The sequence below is a fragment of the Chiloscyllium punctatum genome, chromosome 26 (assembly GCF_047496795.1).
Source record: "Chiloscyllium punctatum isolate Juve2018m chromosome 26, sChiPun1.3, whole genome shotgun sequence".
In the NCBI taxonomy this organism is placed as follows: Eukaryota; Metazoa; Chordata; class Chondrichthyes; order Orectolobiformes; family Hemiscylliidae; genus Chiloscyllium; species Chiloscyllium punctatum.
This window is the reverse complement of record NC_092764.1, coordinates 32120540-32146170: the sequence shown is the minus strand read 5'-3', so window position 1 is coordinate 32146170 and position 25631 is coordinate 32120540. Positions and strand designations below refer to the sequence as shown.

Here is a 25631-nt window from a genome sequence, read left to right as displayed (position 1 = left end):
CTTAAACAAGGAGCAAATAAATGTGTCTCAAAGGTACTTGTCAATTTCTTCTCAATATTTTATATGATGTCCAACATGTCTATTTTCCATGCTGTGTGAATAGAACCTTTCCTCCTCACTCCACACACACAAAATGTCAAATCAGTTGTTGCTTCAGTTTTGCTAAAACCAAGATAGAGTGACTACATCACATGAAGTGAAATATGATGCATGGATAGTTGCTTCTTTTTGCATATTGGCTGATTCTGCAGATTATTGTCATTGTGAGTGCTGCCATTGAATTACTATATTCATTTATCCCTTTTGGTGTATTTTTAAAAAGATCAACACAATATTTCATTGTTACTATTGTTTATTACATCCCAATATTGTTTATCTTGTAACTGGTGTATTCATGTTTTCATGAACTCCATGTGGGAAATTGGTTCATTGATGTAATTGTGTGATGCAGAGAATTAATAGTGCAACTGAGTGTTCTGTTAAAATAATCGCTGCTTTTGTTTTCATTCACTTTCTGGATATCCTCATCTCATGTAATGTCTGCACTTATTGCTCATCCTTAAAACTTAGTAGCTTACTAAACTGTCAGCTTGAGTTCCATTTAACCGAACTTCAACTTTATGATTTTAGTCAGGACTGACTGAAGGGAAGAAGTTATTACCACCTTTGTGCTTCAGTAATATGACATCATTTTTGAAGATATTTCTTTGTTGAAGATGACATTTGCTGAGTTTCGTTTCTGATGGTTCACAGAAACTTAGGGATTTGCATTTTTTAAATTTGAAAGCTACAAACTGGTAATTGTTGTATACAGACTATACAAAAGAAAACTTACAAAATTATAACGGCTCTCTGGAATGTTATAATATCATTTCATAACTATTGACAAAATACATCCTTCACTGTTCCTGACATAGGAGTCTCTTCACTATTTATTTGTCATTTCAGGTTGATCGCCTAGAGGTTGTCAACAAGCAGTTTGTGCGGGTGATTTTCACTCCAGGAACTACAACTGATGTTGTAAGTAGGAAGGAACCTATGCTGTTCATTTTTGATGCTTGAATCTTTGCCAGAATCATAAACATGAAACATTAATTCTTCTTTTCTCAACAGATGTAGCTTGACTATTGAGAATTTTGTGTTTTTATTTAACTTTAATAATGAGGGTAGCCAGCAGAGGGCACATATGTCCAACATTCAGTATGCTCAGCAGCTGTCCTTATAATTGAGATTGTAACAATCTGGGTTAAAGTCTCATTTTTGCAGCGTTTGCTATGCAATGTAGTTATAAAGTGCAAAAACATTTTGCAATTCTTCAGGAGAATGCAATAAATGAAGTTTCATTTGGACTTGTAATGTTTTTGAAGCCTCATTAAATGAGATGTATGTATTTTCAAGCGGTCGATATTTTTTTCCGAAATGCCATGAGTATTGCATTCTGAATTTCCAGGAGATTGCCTCCTTTTGATCCCCCACCCTAAAACTTACTATTTGCTGCTCCAAGCAAGCAGCCGGGGAAGCATGCTGAACTTTAAAATTGTTTCTTTATTTAAATTCTGTCACTCAAGGTGCGGAATACTACTACAAAGGAAGGCTTTGAGTACTGAATGTCTTGTATCTCTGGTAGAACATTTCCCCATTGCATGCCTTAAAGCAAGAGCGAAAAAGTTTGTTTTCCCCCATTTTTGTAGCTTCTGAAATAAGCAGAGTGCGCTCAGTTATTCGCTGCAGTGTATTGTCTTTTAGGAATTATGTTGATGATGTCCGATCAGATTTCATACAAAACAATGCTTGTGAACTTAGGTCTCAGGTCAAAGGACACTATGCAAAAAATAATTCCATTTGTATCCCAAAATCCCATTTCTGTTTAACTGTTGAATTTTTCTAGAATGAAACATTGATGTGTATTTCAACATGCAAATAATTTATTGAGTTTACTTAGAGGAAAAAAATTGCTCTATTTGTCACACATTGTCATATGCATTTTCATAAGATTGTCAAAAATAGGAGCAGAAGTAGACTATTGGGCCCTATTGAGTCTGCTCTGCAATTCAGTCAGGTCATGGCTGATCTGATGCTCCTCAACTCTATTTTCCTGCTTTTTCCCCATAACCTTTGATTCCCTTATTGATCAAAAATCTGTCTGTTTCGATCTGGAATATACTTAACAACCCAGCCTCTACAGCCCTCTGCAGTAAAGAATTACACAGATTCACTAATATTTTGAGAGAACTAAATCCTCTTTGTCTCTATCCTAACTGGGTGATCTTTTGCTCTGGAATTGTCGTTTGGTTCTAACCTGTAACCAAGACAAAACAATCTCTCCATGTCCCCTCTAAATCCTCATCAGAATCAAATATGTTTCCTTAAGGTCACAATATCAATGAGTACGAGCCCAACCTACGCCATGTCACCTTATAAGGAAATCCCTGCATAACTGGGATCAATTTAGTGAACCTGTGCCTCCAATGTCAATATATATTTCCATAGTTTGGAGGAACCAAAGCTGTTCACAGTATTCTAGGTGTGGTAACAAGACTTCCCTATTTTGATATTTTATTCCCTTTGAAATATAGGCCAACCTTCCATTTGCCTTCCTAATTTTACGTTGGGCCTGTTTGCAAACTTTTTGCGATTTATGTATGAGGACTTCTAAATCCCTCTCATATTTAAAGAATATTCAGCACCTTTATTCCTCCTGCCAAAGTGCATAACTTCATATTGCCCCACATTATATTCCAAGTGCCAAGTATGTACCCACTCACTTCATCTGACTATATCCCTTTGTAAACTCCTCACTGCTTGCCTTCCTATCTATTTTTGTGTTTTCCATAAACTTTGCAATAGTGCATTCACTTCTGTTGTCCATGTAATTCATACATATGGTAAATAATTGTTGCCGTAGCACTGATCCTTGTGGCACTCCACTGTGACAACTACTTCCTTTCATCCTCCCTATGGAGGAATAATCTATTTATTTAAACAATTTGTGTAAATTTAATAAGAATTTAGAATTAAATTTTCAATTTAGTTTATTGTTGCCCCAGAGAAAAAATTACTAATTTTATCAAATTTGTTACTCAATGGTATGAACTAACTATATGAATACAGCATACTGGATAGATTACTAATTTGGTATTCTATCCTTTACCCACTTAGAGCTATGTATGGTTTAATATTGGAAGTGTGGATACATTTGAGCGTAATTTGGAAAATGTGCAACAAGAGATAGGGATTGAACCAGCAAATCGTGCAGCTGTAGTGTACAATACTGAGAGCGATGGGTAAGTAGGAACCCAAATATGTCATTGTTTATTTCAAAATAAAAACATGCACTATGAATTTAGGTTTATGTGAATGTGTATATATGGTGTCTTAACATCCCTGTGCTGGGTGCTTGCATTGAAGTTATAGGGACAGTGTTGTCTTATAGGAATTGCTAATCTTACTGGCATCAAATCTTGATTGCCACTGCAAGAAGTTAAAATATGTACGGCAGTAAGGTCTCTCTGATTACATGTTATTTATTCTTTTCAAAACAAAATGGTGGACAGGAGAGGATCGTGGCTGAGAGAGATCTTGGCTGTTGGTTTTGAGGGTTTTTTTTCCAGCGCTCAGCTGGGTTTAGTCACTTCCTTGAGGCAGTACTTGCTGCTTTGTTTTACACGTTGTTACATTGTTTTTGGAACTTTGTCAAAAAGATCAAAAATAAAGATCCCTTAAAAGGGAGGAAGAAGAGTGAGTTTCGGGAGAGTGACCACGTGGTAAAGTCGGAGTCTGAGGAATTGCATAAATCTCAGAGATCCGTTTTTATGAAGCAGCGAACAGTGTAGTTTCACAGCTGTCAGACTGAGAAATTGCATAAAAGCTCTGGAGATGGGATTTCACTAAAACATGCAGTGAAGTTTCACAGCTGATATGGGAAGTCTAATAGCCAGCTTTCCTGGATTGTTGCAGAGGTTTCATTGATTTAGAAAATCATGGCTTGAAATCGCAGAAGAGGACAACCTTTGGTTTTTGAGCCTGATCAGCTAAGTGTTTGATTTTAAGAATTTAGAATCTTTTAGAATTGAGAATTAGGTTTATTGTCACATGTACTTGTGTACAATGTCGTCACAAATGGGGCCATCTTAGATACAAAGCACCTAGGTACAAATCTTAGATACTGTAATGATTAGAACCAGGTTGACCTTGTTGACTACGAGGTCATTGATTGGCCTAGGTGAATAGCCCCAATCAGAAAGCCCTGGCTGACTAAAATAACCAGGAAATGAGAATCACCTCTTCAGGCAACTGACTCGGAGCTGGTTGGCCGGCCACAAGTAAATAAATGATGTGGAGGTGCCAGTGTTAGACTAAGGTAGACAAAGTTAAAAATCACACAACACCAGGTTATAGTTCAACAGGTTTATTTGGAACTATAAGCTTTCAGAGTGCTGTTCCTTCGTCAGGTAGCTAGTGGGGCAGGATCATAGGACACAGAATTTATAGTAAAAGATGCGACGTATTAACCATCCTAGATCGCTGTTAAATCTTAATCACTTAGAATAGGTGGCAGGTTTCGATTCATTAATATATTAATCCCAGAACTTTTTTCAAGTCACAGTCCCGAGATAACTTAAGGTTTTATAAAAGAAAGGTGGCACCTCAGCTCAGACAATACATTGAAGGTATGAGGTTAGAGTCTGTCTGTATCCCAACCTTGAGTCCAACTGGTTCTATTTTCAAAGTAGGAATTTATAAAATGTCACACGGACTGACTGCCCACAGATTGTGTGCTTTTTGAACAAAATAGAATGATGTGCAAATATAAATCTGCAAATGCAAATTCACCCCATTGACTTATATGGGTGTGTGTGCATGTTGGAGAGAATGTATGTATGTGTGTGCACGCATGAATGTGACAGATATATGCATGTAAGTGTGGGTGTTGGGGGTGTGTATGCGTGTGTCTGAGAGACCATGTTTATGAGAGTTGATCTGGGTGTGTGTGAGAGTGTACAGTGTAGTGGCATAACCTGTAGTGTGACATGATCCCAGTTGAGGCCATCCTCATGGGTGCCAAACTTGGCTATCAACCTCTGCTTGGCGACTCTGCTTGTTGCATATCTCAAAGTTGGACTTCGGGATATACAATGACACAGAGTCACCGAGCAGATGATGATAGCCAAGTTTGTGCCCAGAGGATGGCCTCAAGTAGGATCTTGGGTTCATTTCACACTACAGGTGCCACTACACTATATACGCTCACACAGAATCTCACACACACACATGCAGTCCCACTCTCATGCACATGCTGTCTCTCGGAGACAGACGGCCACACTGACACTCACACTCACGCGCACACCCTCTCTCAATCATATTCTCCATCACATCTGCACGCACACATACTCACTTCCTCTCTCCCACACACAGGCTCTCTCTCTCTCTCTCTCTCTCTCTTCCCACCCCCCCCCCTTCCCCCTAACAAGCACATACGTGCGCCCACACATAGATCAGTGGGGTGATTTTACATTTTCAGATTTACATTTGCACATCATTCTATTTTGTTCAAAAAGCACACAGTCTGTAGGCAGTCAGTCCATGTGACATTTTATCAATTCCTACTTTGGAAATAGAACCATTAGATTCCAGGTTGGAATACAGACAGACTCTAACCACACACCTTCAAAATGTTGAGCTGAGATGCCACTTTTTTTTATAAAACCTTTAGTTATTTCAGGACTGTCACTTGAAAGAAGTTCTGGGATTAACAAACTAATGCAACCCATTTTAAACAATTAAGATTTAACAGCAATTTAGGTTTGTTCAATGCACCGCATCAGTTGTATGACACTTTGATCTTTTACTCTAAATTCTATATCTTACGCCATAAGCTATCTGATGAAGGAGTAGCGCTCTGAAAGCTTGTACTTCCAAAAAACTCTGTTGGACTATAAGCTGGTGTTGTGTGATTTTTAACCCATTAGGTAAAGGGTGAGTTGATGACAGGACACTAACTTCTGTGCAGTTATTTCAGGTACTAAAATAGATTAGGTACAAAAATAGAGAAATAAAGACAAAAGCAAAAATTTCTACATCACAGAGCTTCATAGTAAAATTTAGGAAGATATAGAAATAAAATTAAAAGATAAACGCTACAGTCCTTCTATGGTCTGCAGTCTCTGCACGCTGTGGGCATTCCACATGTGGTCTTATTTCTCCCTGTACTGTTGAGCTCAAGGTCTGTGACAGGCTGACCACACCAGACCCCACTCCGACGCGGGCTGGACATCAAACTCAGTGCTAACCACTGGCAGTCTTGCCCATTGCAGCCCTGTGACTGCCGGCCGTCCTTCTGGCTCCAGCCCTGTGTCCGCCGGCCATCCTTCTGGCTCCAGCCCTGTGTCCGCCGGCCGTCCTTCTGGCTCCAGCCCTGTGTCCGCCGGCCGTCCTTCTGGCTCCAGCCCTGTGTCCGCCGGCCGTCCTTCTGGCTCCAGCCCTGTGTCCGCCGGCCGTCCTTCTGGCTCCAGCCCTGTGTCCGCCGGCCGTCCTTCTGGCTCCGGCCCTGTGTCCGCCGGCCATCCTTCGGGCTCCGGCCCTGTGTCCGCCGGCCGTCCTTCGGACTCCGGCCCTGTGTCCGCCGGCCGTCCTTCGGACTCCGGCCCTGTGTCCGCCGGCCGTCCTTCTGACTCCGGCCCTGTGTCCGCCGGCCGTCCTTCTGACTCCAGCCCTGTGTCCGCCGGCCGTCCTTCGGACTCTGGCCCTGTGACCGCCGGCCGTCCTGTCGGCTCCGGCCCTGTGACTGCCCCATTCCAACTTGACTGCTGGCCCTCCTCCAGCGACTGCTGGGTAAGGAACCGTAATAAATGGAAACATTAAGAAAACGTAGAAAGAAAGACCAGCAAAGCAGACGGATTAGACAAGCTCTGGGCTCCTGGGCTGACGAGCCTGCACATTGCACTACATTGAAAAGTTTAAATTTAACACTTGACCACCCCAGGCTTTCGTTTTTTGCATATTTCCAATTATATGCATTTCCCCAGGCCTTTAACATCCTTAACTGTTTGCACGTTTTCTTTTAGTAACCTTGATTTTTCAATGTATTTTATTAATTTTCCTGTCCACTTCTCAATTTTAATTTCAGAGAAGGGAGTTTGCAGCCGAAATGCTGTCTTGTTTGTTTCCTTCAGTCTTGCTGTGTGTTTCCAGCAATTTTTTTGTGTATTGGCAGGTTTCTATGGTAACAAGGCTTGATGTAATCATTTTAACTAAAATCTTTTTGATTGTTAAACTGTTTTTAATTTTCATGCAGTTCGTTCATGCTAAGCATATTCCCCACACTGTTACTCATCGGCTTTTTGCTGTATGCACTGCGACGAGGTTCTATGGCAGCAGGCCGTGGGGGGCGAGGCGGTGGACTCTTCAGTGTGGGAGAAACAACAGCAAAAATGCTGAAAGACGAGATTGATGTCAAATTCAAGGATGTTGCAGGATGTGAAGAAGCTAAATTAGAAATCATGGAATTTGTTAACTTTCTGAAAAACTCTAAGCAATATCAGGATTTGGGGGCCAAGATCCCAAAGGTATGGAAACTATATTGATAATCTGAAGAATGTTTGAAGCAACGGGAAAAAAGTATAACATCTTAATTGCAGGAATGTTCAAATTATGGTGCTTTGCATGAGGAGGGTCACAAAATCGTAAACAAATAGCGCTGGCAAACCTTTCTGTTTCAACATACAACAATAGTTGTCTGACAATAGATGTGCCTTGGAGGATGTCGTAGAATATCTCCGCCTTTGAGATGAACAATGCAACGCTTCAGAAGTATTTAATTGATTCTGAAACACTTTGGAATGTCCTAAGGTTCATGAGAACTGCAATCTAAAAACCAAGTTTGTTTGATTGTTACATTATAAATTTTGCGTTTTTGAAAGGTCATTGTCATGCAGGGCATTAATTCATAAAGGAAATCAATTTAATTATTCTGTGTTGCTGTGTTTTTACTTGCAGGTTATTGAAACAGTGCAGTGCACAAATATAAATTATACCATTTCAAGCTATAAGCAAGTTAGAAACTAGATGGTATCCATGTCCAATTTATATTGCAACATCTGCAAAGGAGGATAAAGCATTACATCTCTTATTTTAATACAGCAGAGTTTGAAACAATGTTGTATTGTTGATTCTAAATGTGCCGAATATTTGTAGTAATGATCCCTCAATGGTTACAGGGTGCTATTCTGTCTGGACCACCAGGAACTGGAAAAACCCTGTTGGCTAAAGCAACAGCTGGGGAAGCCAATGTTCCTTTTATAACTGTTAATGGATCTGAATTCCTGGAGATGTTTGTTGGTGTTGGACCAGCCAGGGTAAGAAAAGAAATTGCTATATGAATGTTATTTTTAAGCATTATCATCCTCCAATTTGGTAATCAACTCTGGATCAGCAATGGTAGTAGACCTCATAATGGGGCATTTGATTTAACTGTTAAGAATATTGAACAATTCTTACTTTGCAGTTTGAATAATTTACTTGATGCAATGTTTGTAGAACTGTGTTTTTTTTAAATTCCTAATTCTGCATTTTTGTTCATTCCCAAAACAATCAAGTAAGATATAATTTTTTTAAAGATGTAAAATGACTGTCATTGTCTTATCACAATTCTGAAGTCTTTATATTTGACACTAGCAAAAAAAGAAAAGGTGTTGCAAATACACTATCATTTTACAGATATTCTAAAGGAAGTGAATTTTATCTGTTGCACCCATTTTCTCATAGTGTGTTTCTGTCTGACTTGATTTTCTTGTTCTAGTGATCCTTTTCAGCTCAACAATCATTTTGTTTTTGCATATGTTCTATACAGTATCCTTCCTCAAACATGAGATGAGCAACCTCTGTTTATTAAGACTTTTAATTGCATTGTAATGTCAGTAGGAGAAGAATTTCTGATGTAGCTTAGTTCGTTATTCACATGTGACCCTAGGGAAAAGCTGACCAAAAGATCATGCTGGGATGCCTTTGCTTGATCTGCACCTGAACTATGCTGGATACTATTTTGATTCATTGTGTTTTCGTCTTCTTGGGCCTGAAAAAAAAACACAAGCTGAATCAGATTATTTAAATAGAGTGGTCAGTAGCAGAGCGGCCCTGGCAGAGCTCAAACTGAGCACAGTGTGCAGGTTATTGCAAAGCAAGTGCATGATTGGACTCTTGACAATCCATTCCATAACCTGATAAGCAAGAGTAGACTGATGGGGTGGAAATTGACCAGGTTGGATTTGCCCTGAAGGGCTTATGCCCGAAGCGTCAATTCTCCTTCTCCTTTGATGCTGCCTGACCTGCTGCGCTTTTCCAGCAACACATTTTTAAGCTATGATCTCCAGCATCTGCAGTCTTCACTTTCTCCTACATAAAATACTGGGTAACTTTCCACATTGTCAGGTAGATGTCAGTGTTATAGTATATTGTAACTGCTTGACTAGGGGTGTGGCAGGTTTTGGAGCACAGGTCTTGGTACTATTGCTAGAACCTTGTCAGGGCCCATAACCTTTGCAGTATTCATTGCTTTCAGTCATTTCTTGATCTCATGTGGAGTAAATGGGATTTTCTGTATTGCTGGGGACTTGTAGAAGAGTCTATTCATAGTGGTCAGTGCAGGTTGGAATTGAACTACACCATGTTTTCTTGACTGTTTGTTTAGAAGTTCCTGACAGATTGCTATCGATCAGCATTTACAGCTGAAGTTTGTTCTCTACAGCAGACTTAGAATGCAAGGTCAGTCCTTGTAATTAGCTGGTTCCTTGGCATCTCATTCTTCTGCCCTTTTTCCTGATTGTTGCAAAGAAACTCTCTGTTCAGATCTCTATGTTACGAATGTGAGATGCCCATTTCAAACTGGAATTAGCTGGGTTGTGGTTGAATGCCTTGATATTTTCTGGTGGTGAGATGGTCAGATCTACGGCAGGACAAGTCCTTCAGACTCAACAGTCACTATTTCTCTTGTAACCCCACCTATGACCTTTGCCTCTATCGGGGGAGCTATTTGTGGATTGACAGTGGCCTGTCCTTGTCTGCTTTCTGTTTTGGTATATGTGTGTCTCACAAGATCAAAGATACTGTGTTAGTGTGTGCAAATGAGGTGTATGTCCATCAGGGTAGAAGAGTATGGATGACTTATGAAAGATGGCGCTGGTGTAAGGAAGTAATTGTGAGGCCAGTAGTTAATGCAGGAAATGAAGTGCATAGCAGTGATTTTAAAGGATTGATTGAAATGGTTCTTTGGGAGCAGGTTTTGTGTGTGTAATTTTTAAGGAGAGCGTGATCAAAGTTAGAACTGGAATCTTGTTTTAGAAGCCCTTATCTGCACAATGAGTTTCTTTCTTTGAGCCCAAGACCTGGCTGTGATAATGATGCTTGCATTAACCCATTATTTTGTTCCCATTCTGAAAAATAGCTATATTAGACATTGTGTTTACCACCACAGGTGCTGTTAAACCTGAGTTTTTCCAAGACCTTTTATTTTATTTCAGATCCCCGGCATCTACAGTTCTTTTGTTTTTATTTCTGCTAATAATCTCCCATCTGACCGCTAGAGCAGTGCTAAACATTTAGGTGTTTACTCCTGCATTATCCTGGCCTTCCTTGGTACTTAGTCAAATGCAATTCCTGTTTAATAAGTGCAGTCTGCTTTCAGTGCTGTTGGGGACTCCTAACTTTTTGTCTTCTACTCCATCCCACACAATACGAGAGCTGCTATTAAACAGTGAGACACTAGCAGCTTACCAATTTTAGTTACATGAGGTATGAATGCAGTATGGTCCCTGCCTTGAGTGTATGGAATTAACCATGTGAAGCAATCAGGCTGCAAATTTCCCAGCTAAATACTACCAGTTTTGTAACCATAAAGTTTTAATTATGCACCTTTCATGTGAAGTATTCTTAAATTCATATCACATAACGGAGCTATAATATTACATTCCGGTAACTCAACATGTAAAACTGTAGACTGCCTTAAGCTTAAACACTTTCCATTGTTTTGAATATCAGTGAGTACTCAATTTGTAACTGTTTTCTCCCACCTCTCTCATACACAACCCCTTGCTTTCAGGTTTTGCAGTTTAAGGCCACCTACATTTTAATTCCTGTCTTGATTTCTAGTGTATATTTTGCTGTTATCTGAGTAGTTCTGAGATGGGTTTTGTCGGATATTAAAGCGTTAATGTTTCTACTTTAAGCAGAGCATATTACAAAAACAAGAATTGGAACTCCTGCTAATAGTTGAGTGGCTATTTCCTGTTTCAGGTGAGGGACATGTTTGCCATGGCACGGAAAAATGCTCCATGCATTCTTTTCATTGATGAGATTGATGCTGTTGGAAGGAAGCGGGGTAGGGGAAACTTTGGTGGACAGAGTGAGCAGGAGAACACCCTAAATCAGCTACTGGTCGAGATGGATGGTATGTGATGAGGATAAATGTTGACATGACTGCTACTTGGATAGCACAAAAATTCATTTGACTTTAACTAAGAATTTAATACCAAGTATGCATATTCTGCTATAAAAGGATTTTATGTAAAATGCACTGACTTCCTGTAATACTTTTCTGTACAGTTAAATATACTCTTCTCTCCTACCCCTGGCACCACAGTTCTTGGATAAATGAAGGGACGTGAAGCTAGTTTTTATTGAAAAACTTACTTTGTATTGAACTTGTCCAAAATGTTCATAAGTGCATTCACCAATTGCGGTATCAAACAAGTAAAGTACTGAATTAATTTGTGGGATGAAGGGAAATTCCATTCCAAACCTCCTATGACTAAAACCCAAGACTCCAGTGCTACAAGCTACCTAATTTCAACCTAAATTATGAGAGTAAAATTTCTGGGAGTGCACAAATTGACCATAAAAGCTTCTATAAATATGTGAAAAGAAAAAGATTGGTAAAGACAAATATAGGACAGTTACAGTTGGAGGTTGGGGAATTATAATGGAGAACAAAGAAATAGCAAAATATTTGAATGCATACTTTTGGTCCTATCTTCACAAAAGAGGGCACAAATGCCTCCCAGAAATGTTAAGAAACAATGGGCCAAGGGAGATTGCACAATTGAACAAAAAAGTAGTGATGGGGAGAATAATGGGGTTAAAGTCTGATAAATCCCCAGGTCCTAATAATCTACAACCCAGAGTACCAAAGGAAGTGGCCCTGGAATTATTAGATACATTGGTGATCATCTTCTAGAATTCTGTAGGTTCTGGAGCAGTTTCTACAAATTGCAAGGTGGTAAATGCAACCCCAGTGTGTAAAATAAGAGGGAAAAAGACCACAGAGATTTACAGACTAGTTAGCCTATTATGGAGTCTGTTATGAAATATGTAGCTTGTAGCACTGGAGTCTTGGGTTTTAGTCATAGGAGGTTTGGAATGGAATTTCCCTTCATCCCACAAATTAATTTAGTACTTGTTTGATACCGCATTTGGAAAGCATTAATGTGATTGGACAAAAGCAGTATAGGTTATGTAAGGCAAATCAAACTTAACAAATCTAGTAGAATTTTTTTGAGTATGCAGCTAAGGGAATAGTTAAGAGAGGACCAAATGGATGTGTATGTGGGATTTTTCAGAAGATTTTTAATTAGGTTCCTCACACGAGGTTGGTGAGCAAAATTAAAGCACGTGATGGGGGGTTATATATTGACATGAATTGAGAATCAGTTGACAGACTGGATAGATTGTGGGAGTAAATAGGCCTTTTTTCCAAAGAGCAGGCAGTGACTCATTATGTACAACAAGGATTGGTGCCTGGACCCCAGGTATTCATGACATATAAATTACAGGGATGAGGGAATCAGTTGCAACATTTCCAAGTTTGCTGATTATATCAAACTAGACAGAATTGTGAGGAGGAGGCTTCAAAGTGACTCGACAGGTTGAGTGGGCAAGTAATGGCAGGTGCAGTACACAGTGGTTAAATGGGAAATTACACACTTCAGTATGAAAAACAGACAGTATTGTTTAAATAATGGTGCATTAGGATATACATAGGTATCTTGTTGTCTTTGTACACGAGTCAATGAAAATAGGCAGCAAGCAATTAATTAAAAGAGGATTTGTATTCCGAATATTGCGTACAGTTTTGGTTGATCTTCCAAAGAAAGGATGGAGGGAGTGCAGCGGATACCACACGGTGCTGGGAACAATATATGAGGAAAGATTGATTTGACTGAGCAATTACTTACTAGAGTTTAGAAGGATGAGAGGAAATCTGAGTGCGTTGTTTAAAATTTTAACAGAGCCGGTCAGGATAAATGCAGGGAGGATGTTTTCCCTGATTGGGGAGTCTAGAACCAGGGGTCAAAATCTCAGGATACAGGGTGGGGCCTTTAGCATTGAAATGGGGACACCAGTTTTTCACACAGGGTGGTCAGCCTGTCAAATTCTCTATCACTGATCACTGTGGAGGCCACGTCACTGAATATACAAAAAACAAAGAGAATAAAGAAAATTACAGCACAGGAACAGGTCCTTCGGCCCTCCAAGCCTGCACTGATCCAGATCCTTCCCCTAAACCTGTCGCCAATTTTCTAAAGAAGTCGCCTGTTTTCTAAAGAAAGATACAGGGTAAATTTTTAGATTTTTAAGGCATCAAAGGATTGGTGGAGAAAGTGGAAAGATGGGATTGAGATAGATGATTAGCTATGATCATATTGAAAGACAGAGCTGAATAGTATATTCCTGCACCTTGTTTCCTTAATTCCAACCTACTACATTATGCTTATTATCTCATCTCATAGCCTTTAAAAATGTATGGTCAATTAGGTACATGGCGAACATAATAAATCAAAACAAGTTATGGTTTTCAGCATTGAATATATCTTCAAATTAGCTATAAAAAATCGAAAATGCTGTCTTTGGGACAAGGGTAGAACTTCAGTTTCAAATGATTGTGGATCCCAGTTTAAAAATTGAAGCATATAATGTGGGCTGATACTTCAATCCCAGTATTGAAGCAGTGCTGAATTATCAGAGCTGCTCACTTTCAGGTGAGATATTATAGTCAGGCCTCGCCTACTTAGGTGAATGCAAAAGAATCCACAGTACTATTTGAAAAAGAGCTGGTGGCTTCATTCCAGTGCCTTGATCAACATTTAACCATCAACCAATATCTGAAAATAGCATATGTAATCTGGTCATTTCATTCTTATTGTTGTGGAAACCAGTCCAAATTGACTTCTGCATTTCCTATGTTACAACAGTGACTACACTTCAAAAGTATTTTATTGGCTACAATCCACTTTAAGGTGTCCTGAGGTTGTGAAAAGAGCTATATTAATGAATTTTCTTTAGTTTTAATATATTTTTACCTATTTGTTATAAATTTGATACCATCTGATGTGGTTTTCCCATTGCATTTTTTGTAACTCCCCGGTTTTTAATTTACAGCAAGCCGTACAGAAGAAAAATGGCAGTGTGATTTGATTTTTTTTTTAAAGAGTTGCTTTTAAATCCCATAATTTAAAAAAACACCACTAATATAGTGCACTGAATAATCTCTTTGTTGCTTAACAAACAATGTCCTTGAATTCACTCTGTGCGATGAAATCCCACGATTGTATTTGTATTATGTGTGACCTTACAATTGCTGTTGCATTTCTATTTGTAAATTTTGGAGAGTGTTTAATACTGTTAAAAGCCAATAATTTTTAATCTTCATGATCATTTTCATTAACAGAATGTCAGTAGCCTTGCATAGCTACAAATCATTAGCCGTGGCAATTGAATTTAAAAAGATCAGTCAGACTGAAGTAAACCTATCCATATAAAAATATATAAAAGTAATTCATAAATTCAGGATATTCACACATGCACTGTCTTTTCACTAATGTTCTCCAATACATTAGCCACATGTCATTAGTTTAGAATTAGGATTGACGAGTTGCATTAATAACTAGTAAATTAAACTAAGTAATGGACATGTGATTCCAATATAGTGCATGCAAGTATGTTTTAATTATTATGCGCATTTGTTTCTAAATTCTGGAAAAGAGAAACAGACTGCAAGTGTGTTTCATCAATTTTTGTACTTGTATTTCTTTGTCACATATTGGTCATTGTGAGGATAGTGTCTTACATTGACATCAAGGTAGCATCTGCAATACTATATGGAAAGAAGAGTTATCATTGTGGCCATCTACCTATCAAATTACTTCTGTAGACCAGCAATACAGAGCAAACCTAAGCAATAGTGAATATCAGAGCAACAGGCAAACAAAGTTCAATCACATTCTGGATAGAGGGCAGGATGGTGTGGACCCATCTTGAAAATAAATAGAATTATCACAAGAGAATGTGATTGTGGATGGTTTCTGTGAATAGTTCATTTAGAGAGTTGACTGCAGCAGTGGAGACTCTGATGAAAGACATTTGAAAATGGGCAAAAGTTGGCTTTCATAATGAATGGGCAAATTCATTTTACCTTTGTGGAGAATGAAAATAAGCCACTTTGCCTCTTGTATACAAAGTTGACAACTGAGAATAATTTTGAGGAAACATTTTGAACCTGTGCACTCTAGATTTAACAGTAAATTTCCAAACTAATTGCATGGTTATGTTACTTATTTTCTCTATCGATATTAACACCATGTTTTATATTTGCACTTACTTGATCATGCTTTTACCTATCATCTTAATTTTTATTCTTGTTTTAGGATTCAACACAAGCACCAATGTTGTTGTTCTGGCAGGAACAAATCGACCTGATATCCTTGATCCAGCATTGATGAGACCAGGGCGATTTGATAGACAAATTTATATTGGTAGGTTGACAGCTAATGATTTAGGCAGCTGACAAAGTACATGACTTACTATGCCAGCTCTTAGCAAATGGATAAGATCAAATTATTGGTGGTAGGCTTTCTTGCTACAGAAGCTGAGTAGCTGAGCTGATTTGAAATTCCTAATTTGGCATGATTTAAACAGCATTTGAACCATCATGGTAGTGTTAAGAAAGCACTGTGCTCCTTTGCTGCAAGCCACTTACTGTTTGTGTGTATACTTTAAACAGGTGCAGTCTCAATATATAATGTAGTGTTTCTGTATCCAGATTTCAATGTAATTAGCCAAATTTGTGCAAAAGAATTGTAAAACTGCATTGCATCCAAAAGCAATGCATTTGTACTTTCTGTGATCTTCTGTTCTGGTTCAAGATTCAATTTGCTGGAATCTGGCCCTTCCCAAAAAAGTGGCGATTTTCAGGTTAAAATTGCAAGCATCTTCTGTTTCCAGTAGGCTCTTCAGATTTTATCTTATTAGAAATCTTTTAATGTTGAAACAGTCTTGTTTTATTAAGAAGTTGGCTAGTGTACACCAAATAGGCTATTAAATGTTGTGGAGTTTTCTCAGTCATTGTTATTCATAGGGGAATTCAAATTAAAAATGCTTACTTTTGGATTAACTCGTTTTTATCTATATTAACAAAACTGCACAAATTTACCATTTAAATATAGCAATAAGTATCTTGGAGAAAAAAAAAACCATCATGGAAGGTTTTGTTTATGATTATTCAAGCATATTTGTTGCATAATTTCCCAATCCTGTTCAAAACATAATCGTTACCCCACAATGTTCAGTATTGTTCATCTAATCTTTTAAAAAACAAATTGCTTCCATGTGCAACACAATCGATTTGATAGGTGCAGTTTGAGTTTTTACTAATGGGTAGGTCAGTGTTGCCAGTTATTAGCCTTTGGTACAAGAAAGGAATTAGGAAACCTAAAATATGGACTAAGTGTCTATAACAAAGTCTTATACGGCATCGAGAGATCTTCCATAAATTAAAAATGATGTTGGTTTTTATGTCCCAGGACTATTAAAAAGAAATGTTTTATTTTAAATTGCTCAGTGTTGCTTTGTTTGGAATAAACCAGATGTCAGTTGATAGTTTACGAACACCTTAGGTTCTGAAATAATGATAAGTTCCAAAGAAGAGTGATGCTGGACTCAAAACCTTAATTCTGTTTGTTTCTCCTCAGATATTACCAGGCATGCTGAGTTATTCAAGCACTTCATTATTATTTCAGTTTCTAACTTCCACAGTATTTTGCTTTTAATCTTGGTTCTGTTTTTCCACATCAAGAATATAATTTTCCCTTGGAGTTATCAAATAGATGTAGTTGTCGAACGTTGCATAGCTGTTTCACAGCAGCTACAATGTAAAAGAAATGATGATGTGATTATTTCAATATTTCTGCAGATGAAGTGAATAGCATTCATGCCATAAATAGTTTCATTTAAATTTGTGTCACAGTTATGATCCTTGCCATAGCCTCTTTTAAATTAAACAATTGAAGTTATTATAACTAAAATGCATATTTTTGTCCATTCCAAAAATAACAATACATAATGTTTTACAGGACCTAATCAGTGTTTAGACTATATTAGAATATAATTAATCACTGGGAACTCAGCCAGTTTTGTAATTCATCTAAGGTTTGCTGGATTTGTTTTGACTTGCAGGTCCACCTGATATCAAAGGACGAGCATCAATTTTCAAAGTTCATCTTAGCCCGTTGAAGATGAACTCTAGTATCAGTAAGGAAACATTGGCACGTAAACTAGCTGCACTTACTCCTGGGTTCACTGGTGAGTCTTCAAAAAGGAGAGAGTACTTAATTATACTGTCAGTCTTCTGTGGTTTAGAACTTGTTAGCAAGTTAATAACCAAGCCTTATGTATTTATTCCCCAGGTATTCATGAGATGAAAGAAAAGGTTGAATGAGTATTGCAGTTCAGACCAGTGCAACAGTTTGAAAGCAAACTTTGTCACATTGACTCATACCATTATATAGACAGACTTAGTGATTTGTGGGTTTGCATGTTGTAGCGTAATTCAGTTTGTTGGGTTTAAATCCATGTCAGAATGATGCAATGCAAATCTCCCATGTGGATAGCTATCTGATACATGTGTAGTTGACAGTTATGTAGTTCTTAATGATCTGTGGGTTGAATGGTTTCCTTCTGTGTTGTATTGACTCCGTAACACAGGTAAGAAGCTGTGTTTTGCAAGGAGAGACCTCACATTAAGATTGGACCATTGCAGAACTAGTTTTAGTGTGCATTTCATTCTTGGTCGACCTATGGTTAGGGAGTTTAATACTGAAGATTGGTAGAAAAAGGCAATTTTTATTCCCTAATGTGGAAGCCCACAGCATCCACAAAAATCAAGACCCTTATAACTCATATTCAACACTGATACAATATGCTGTTTTTTTTCCAGGTGCTGATATTGCCAATGTCTGTAATGAAGCTGCTCTGATTGCTGCTCGTCATTTAAGCGAATCAATCCATGTGAAGCACTTTGAACAGGCAATAGAACGTGTGATTGGAGGTGAGATTGACTTGGAATGTGCCTGTACATTTAGCCACAGTCCAAAGATGTGCCAATGTGCCTGTACATTTAGCCACAGTCCAAAGATGTGCCGGTTAGGTGGATTGGCCATGCTAAATTGCCCATTGTATCCAGGGATATGCAGGCTAGATGGATTTGCCATGGGAAATGCAAGGTTACGGGGATCAAGTAAGAGGATGGATCTGAGTGTCATGCTGTTCAGAGAGTCGGTGTGGACTTGATGGGTCGAATGGCCTGCTTGCATGCTGTAGGGACACTATGATGATTTTTCTACCTTTTATCTTTGACATCAAATGGTAAATGCATCATTGTGATGGTCACTGGTGATGGCTGCTTCACTAGTTACAGGTTTAAGTGAGCTGTGTTCTTTGAAAGGCTGCTAAGAGCCACCACTGCTGGTGAAAACATTCTGTTTATTCCATATTTGTATAACTTTTGGTAAAAATACAAATAGATCTTTTAAATTTATGATTCTCTGCTGCTCTCAACTCTTTTGGTGCTTGTGAGAAATCAGCCAAACTTAAATCTTTGTAAAAGTAGTCATCTTTTTTTTAACCCATAGGAGAAAATGAGGGTAAGAACAAAATGTGCTTTTAGGAAAATTAGGAAAGCCAGTCTTGCATTTCTTTGTGTCTGTTTCACTCGTTCAATGATTGCTGAACAGAAAGTATTTCCTCCAAATAAACTTCCTTCGGTTTGGTAGATTGGCATCAAAATGTACAGTACGGAAATTGTCCAACCAGTCTCTGCAAGTATTTATTCTTCAGACAAGTGTATTCTCATTCATTCAATTTCCCTTTGCTCAGCCTTTAAATATACCTATTGTAGAATGATCACTTAAATTGATCTTTTTTGACATATGCAGAACATTCAATCATGTCAGCAATTAACATTATAATATTGATGGACAAAATGGTTTAGTATCTTCTTAGAGTCTATCAAAGCCAAAGTTCGTTCGTTCTTAATGTTGCAGCTTGGGGATATCAGATGGTGAGAGTTTACAGTTGTTATGTTGAGTGTTAAATGCACCTGAACAGATTGCTATCTTTAATACATCTAGCATTAAAGAACTGCAGAATAGCATGTTTCTTTCTTTTGAATCTAATTATGGTTTTAAGTTATTGTTTTCAGAGGTTCTGTTTACTTTCTATCTGCATGATGCAAGTATTTCCTTTATATTGTAGGTTCGGTGTCCTCCGTGAACAACCTTAATTCAGCTGCAAAATCAGAAATAGAGAGCAATGATTACAATTAGCAATGTGAGAGTTTGTAATACAATGCAATATTATATTCCAGCAATGTCAACAAGTACTATCTATCTGTCCCAAACCTCTGAATGTGACAAAATGAAACTGGCAAAAGCCATGTACTTCACTATAAGCAATGCCATGGAATGGTGGTTTGCAAGCAAACCTGTTGTAATCATACAAATTCCTATGATTGTTATGGTTCTGTTCGCCGAGCTGGCAATTTGTGTTGCAGACGTTTCGTCCCCTGTCTAGGTGACATCCTCAGTGCTTGGGAGCCTCCTGTGAAGCGCTTCTGTGATGTTTCCTCCAGCATTTATGGTGGTTTGTCTCTGCCGCTTCTGGTTGTCAGTTCCAGCTGTCTGCTGCAGTTGCTGGTATATTGGGTCCAGGTCGATGTGCTTATTGATTGAATCTGTGGATGAGTGCCAAGCCTCTAGGAATTCCCTGGCTGTTCTCTGTTTGGCTTGGCCTATAATAGTAGTGTTGTCCCAGTCGAACTCATGTTGCTTGTCCTCTGCGTGTGTGGATACTAAGGATAGCTGGTCGTGTCGTTTCGTGGCTAGTTGGTGAACACCAATGATACGACCAGCTATCCTTAGTAGCCACACACGCAGATGACAAGTAACATGAGTTCGACTGGGACAACATTACTATTAAAGGACAAGCCAAACAGAGAACAGCCAGGGAATTCCTAGAATCTGTGGATAAGTGCCATGCCTCTATCAACAAACACATCGACCTGGACCCAATATACCGGCCACTGCAGCGGACAGCTGGAACTGACAACTGGAAGCGGCAGAGACAAACTACTATAAATGCTGGAGGAAACATCACAGAAGCGCTTCACAGGAGGTTCCCAAGCACTGAGGATGTCACCTAGACAGGGGACAAAACGTCTGCAACACAAATTCCCAGCTCGGCGAACATAACCACAACAACGAGCACCCGGGCTTCAAATCTTCTCACAAACATTGAATTCCTATGATTGTTTCCATTTTATTGTGCTTAATGTAACTTTAACTTTGGCTCTCTTCTGAGGCTTAATGAGGAGTTTAGTCCTGGTAATGTTTATATTGTCTCACTGTTTCATGTACTTAAATAGCAGGCACATTGTTTGCAATAATATCTCCCAATTGTGTCGTAATGTGGAGGTGCCAGTTTAGGACTAGGGTGGACAAAGTCAGAATCACACAACACCAGAAATGATAAACTTTTGGAGCACTTCTTCTTCAGGTGAAGTGTAAAAGAGAGCATGTTTCTATCCAAGTTCAAAGGTAGCAGCAGATTAAATCTGAGAAGCTAGTGTGTGCAGAAGTACAGCCCTGAACCTCAGTCGATAACAGCAGCAGGAGGATGTCAGTAATAGTAGGTTAAAATTACTTACCTTAAAAATGGTGCAGTTAGATGCAAAGTCATGTGACAGTAATCAGTGCATATTCTAATCCAGTGTGCAGGGTAATCCCAATGACGAGATGTTGCAGTCAAGTGCAGGCAGATTTCCATATGTGCAAAAGCGTACTGCTCAAACCCAAATCAAGTTAGGTCATATGATAGGCAATGTGCTGTGCAAAGACAGCTTTAAATATTTGAATGGAATTTGTATACTGCATTAAAATTATTGAGGAAAGGGATTTTAAGCAGTAAAAGAGATGATATTGGCTGGGTGGAGGATAGGTGCTGATGGGTACTTAGTGTTAGAATTAAGTAACATAGTCAGTTTATGACGCCTGTTGTCCCTTTGGAGTTAGAAAAGTTTTCTGAATTGTGATTTTTATACTTCTGTATATGTGATGAATGTATCATCCTAATTGAACAATTTCAATCTGTATGTCAACAACTTGTATTTGTATAATTTAATCAAGCAGCCACCTATTCTGTTTACTCTAACTGTCTCTTAAAACCAAGGCCATTCTCTGATCGCGTCATTGTATACCATAGCACTCAGAGTGACATAGAGTCATAGAGTTTACAGCATGGAAACATACCCTTCGGTGCAACTCGTTCATATATCCTAAATTAATCTAGTCCCATTTGCCAGCATTAGACCTTATAGCCCTCTAAACCCTACCTGTTCATATATCCATATAGCTGGTATGTTTGAAATAAATCTGTCTTTTCTTGACTGTCAGAGATTTGAAACTTGTATAGCTTAAAATTTTATCATTCTGTGATTGATTAGATATCCAGTTCATTCATCATTACGCAGTATTTGAAAACTGCAGTAGAGCAGTAGGGCAGAGGGTACACTTAGCATCTAAACTGTGACGATACTATGGCTTTAAGAGGTGTATTTGACCTTTTTTTAAAAAAACAAAGAAAGTTTAAGACAGAGATGCTGAGCATTCTGCTCAAAGCCAATAGAGTAAATAGCTTGTGAGGCCTTGGGTGTTTTTTAAAACTTGGAAGAATAGAAGCAGCCAGGGTGGGGTCAAGCTCCCACAGAACCAGGATTTTCAGTTTTAGCTTTTAGCATTTGCCGGGTTCTTAAAGCTGGATGTGGAAACGTTTATTCCCCTCTGTGTACTGCTAAAAACTGGGGTTCTCTTCCTGCTGCTAGAATTGCATATAAGACAATCTATTTTACTGAGTTTGCCAAGGGTGTATTTATCAGATGTTACTACATTGGAACAGTTAATTCGAAGTAGTTAATATACATATTATTTTGTTAAGCATTTCGTTAGAGTTACAGTTAAGCGAATTCTTTTATTTTTATTTTGTATTTTAACTGTACTGTAAAAATAAAGTGTGTTTTGCTTAAAGTCGATAGCTTGACCAATTGAATATCATCTAGAATGCAATGCCTTACACTTATCTTTAACTTAAGAAAATATTAGAGTGTGGACTGTCATCTTAATATATTTTGAGGGGGTTTGGTCTGGTCCATAACAAAACTAAAATTTCCCTGAACAATCTATCCATTTAAAACTGCATCTTTCTTTTGTTGATCGCTTTTTGTTCTTTGTTCCATTTTAGGATTAGAGAAAAAAACACAGGTCTTGCAACCTGATGAGAAGAAGGTTGTTGCTTACCATGAGGCAGGACATGCTGTAGTTGGATGGTTCTTGGAACATGCAGACCCTCTACTTAAAGTAAAAAAAATCACTGTTGTTTGTTTTGAAGAAAAGTATGAAAAGTATGAGTGAATATTTTGACATCAAGTAGGATATAAGAACTCAGTATCACAGGACAGTCGAGTAATAATTTGTGCGAATGAATGGAAGTTTTCTGGCTTTACACTTTGATTCTTCGAACCTAAAAGTTGTTACTCCCAAATCGGTTGCTTAATGAACATATAAAATGAGAAGCAAAAAAACAGAACTGCAAATCTGAAACAAAAACAAAAAGTGCTGAAGAAACTCAGCAGGTCTGGCAGCATCACTGAAGAGAGGTTTTGAAGAAGGGTCTCTGGACCTGAAATGTTGACTGTTTTCTCTCCACAGATGCTACCAGACCAGCTGAGTTTCTTCAGCAGTTTGTGTTTTAAAACTAAATGGGAAAGCTCGGTTCTTTCAAAGAAGGTGAAAGAATTTGTGGAGCAAGATATTATAAAAACAAGTGATGAATTGAGTGGGAATTTAATTGTACTGTTTTTGCTATATGTTTATTAAATATGAACACAGGAGCAGGAGTGGGCTATGAAGCCCCTCAAGCCTGCTGTGCTGTTCGTTAAGATTATAGCTAACCTGACAAACTTCAGTCCACATTCTTGCCTACCCCTGAAAAGCTTTTACCCTTTTGGTGAACAAGAATCTGTTTATCTCTGCCTTTAAGCTACTCAGGGACACTGCTTCTATCACCCTTTAAAGAAGAGAGTTCTGAAAGAAAATGTTTCACCTAATCTCTGTTTAAGTAAGCTACCTCTTATTTGTAACCAATGACCTATTTAGTAGAAGCTAAATCGCTATTTTGTATCACAACAACCCAAAAAGAAGATAAAAGGGTAGTTTTATGATTTTTCATTTGTAGGAAGAGATTTACCATTATTTTAATGGCAAAACAAAAATGTGTGGACTCGTAAGATTATCAAGGAATAACATCCATTGCAATGTATATTAAAAACCATTAAACAGTTTAATTTCTGAATTATATGATCTTCTCATTTTATCAAATTCAGATTGTGATTGCACCAACCTTATTTCTAATTACCAAGTTAGAAAAATAGAGAACAATTTATTTCATTTATTTTTGATGGTTTTTTTTATTGCCAATAAAGTTTTCAAATATATACAGCTCATGTTTTAATTGTGAAGCTAAAGCTATGGAAACATTCTAAATGAAAAGTATTTGAAGTAGATCATTCCTGCATGTATTGAAAGTTTGTGATCACTCTGTATGACATAAATTGTAGGTCAGATTTAAAGAAGTATTGTTTTATCTTAAAAATTTTCAGTCCTTAAAGATCTAATGCCTAATTTATTTCTGCAGGTCTCTATTATACCTCGTGGGAAAGGTCTTGGCTATGCACAATACTTGCCTAAAGAGCAGTACCTTTACACAAAAGAGCAGCTTTTTGATCGCATGTGCATGATGCTTGGTGGCCGAGTGGCTGAGCAGATATTTTTTGAACGCATCACAACAGGTGCTCAGGACGATCTGAAAAGAATCACACAGAGTGCTTATGCCCAGGTAAACCTCCTTTCATACCTCATTATCATCTCAATTGTTTTGATTCCCTGTTTGACCTGTGATTCATTTTGGGGCTCGACAAATAGAGTTTCTTCGGTTTCAAATAAGCCACTTGGAAAAGGCGGGTGCCCTCCTTGTATTTTTATTCCTGGGAGAAGCAAAGTTGTGCATTGTTCATTTACATTACGTTCTTTCATCCTAGTGGAATGGGGCCAATTGCAAAACTTTTTGGAGACCTATTATCACTAATAATGCTTTAATAGTGTTTGTTATTTTTGTAACATTATTTCCATCACTGAACTTAGCCATGGTTATAGATGTTAGATGTTACAGTTAAAGAGTATTTTTAATGCAGTGGCAAATGCTATCCCACTTGCCTTCCTAAGTGATTGAATTAGTATTTTTTATTCTTCCCTGGGATGCGGCTGTCACTGGCAACTATCTTGTCAAACTCCTCCGATTTGCTCATTCTAGGCTCACCTCTGGTGACAAATTCACTGAGCTCATAGCTTTCTTCAGCTCCAAGAAAGTGATCATGCAGCAACCTGCTTTGGCTTTCCCTTTGCACCTAAGTCAGTCCTTCCTATCTTCCATTCTCTGCAATTCTTTGAACGTTTACCTTTTTCCTCATTTCTCCTCTTTGTCTTGCATTCTCTTTCACTGCTCTACACACACATGCCCCTTTTCACGCTGATATCCTAATTGCCCGATTGCCCAATATCCTTTCTTGGGTTCTACTATTGCTAATTATTGTAAGAGGTCCTCTTTCTTTAGATACAGTTTCATACCTTTTAAAAATAAGGTTCAGCAATTCAGAGATCTTGGTCCTCACTAACACCTCTCCCATTTCATAGAAACAGAGAAAATAGTAGCAGGAGTAGGCCATTTGACCCATTGAGCTCCTCCACGATTCAACATGATAATGGCTAGTCCTTCCTCTCAATGTCATGTTCCTGCTCTCTCCCCATAACCATTGACACTTTATAACTTCTGGAAATCTAACTCCACTTGTCACCATCTTCCACCACAAAACTTATTGATTCAGTCCTAGTCTCTTCTTTGCAGTCTGCTAATTAATTCTTAGTCCATGCTAATATATTGCCAACAGTCCCGTGTGCATTGATTTTGCTCATTAAGTTCTTGGGTGGGACTTTATTAAAAGCTTTACTATTTTAAAAAAATCTAAATACACCACATCGACCAGGCATCCTTCATTTATTCTGCTAGTTACATCCAGCAGTATGTTTCTCAAACAGATTTTCACTGTCGTGAATCCATTCTGACTTTGCATAATCCCATTCATATTTTCTAAGTGTCCTGTTATCACAACCTTTATGTTAGGGAATACATTCAAGTCTATCGCT

General features: G+C 38.2%; 1 protein-coding gene across 1 annotated transcript in view; it reads left to right on the top strand.

The window, feature by feature from the left end:
• The window catches only part of LOC140496398 (mitochondrial inner membrane m-AAA protease component AFG3L1-like), a 57575-nt gene that overhangs the window by 15508 nt on the left and 16436 nt on the right, over positions 1–25631 (top strand). Inside the window, exons 6-15 of the mRNA XM_072596069.1 lie at positions 949–1020; positions 3160–3284; positions 7295–7565; positions 8217–8354; positions 11287–11440; positions 15693–15800; positions 17500–17625; positions 18260–18370; positions 22615–22730; positions 24067–24267. Of these exons, the coding sequence (XP_072452170.1) occupies positions 949–1020; positions 3160–3284; positions 7295–7565; positions 8217–8354; positions 11287–11440; positions 15693–15800; positions 17500–17625; positions 18260–18370; positions 22615–22730; positions 24067–24267 (1422 nt within the window). The remainder of the gene's footprint in view (positions 1–948; positions 1021–3159; positions 3285–7294; positions 7566–8216; positions 8355–11286; positions 11441–15692; positions 15801–17499; positions 17626–18259; positions 18371–22614; positions 22731–24066; positions 24268–25631) is intronic.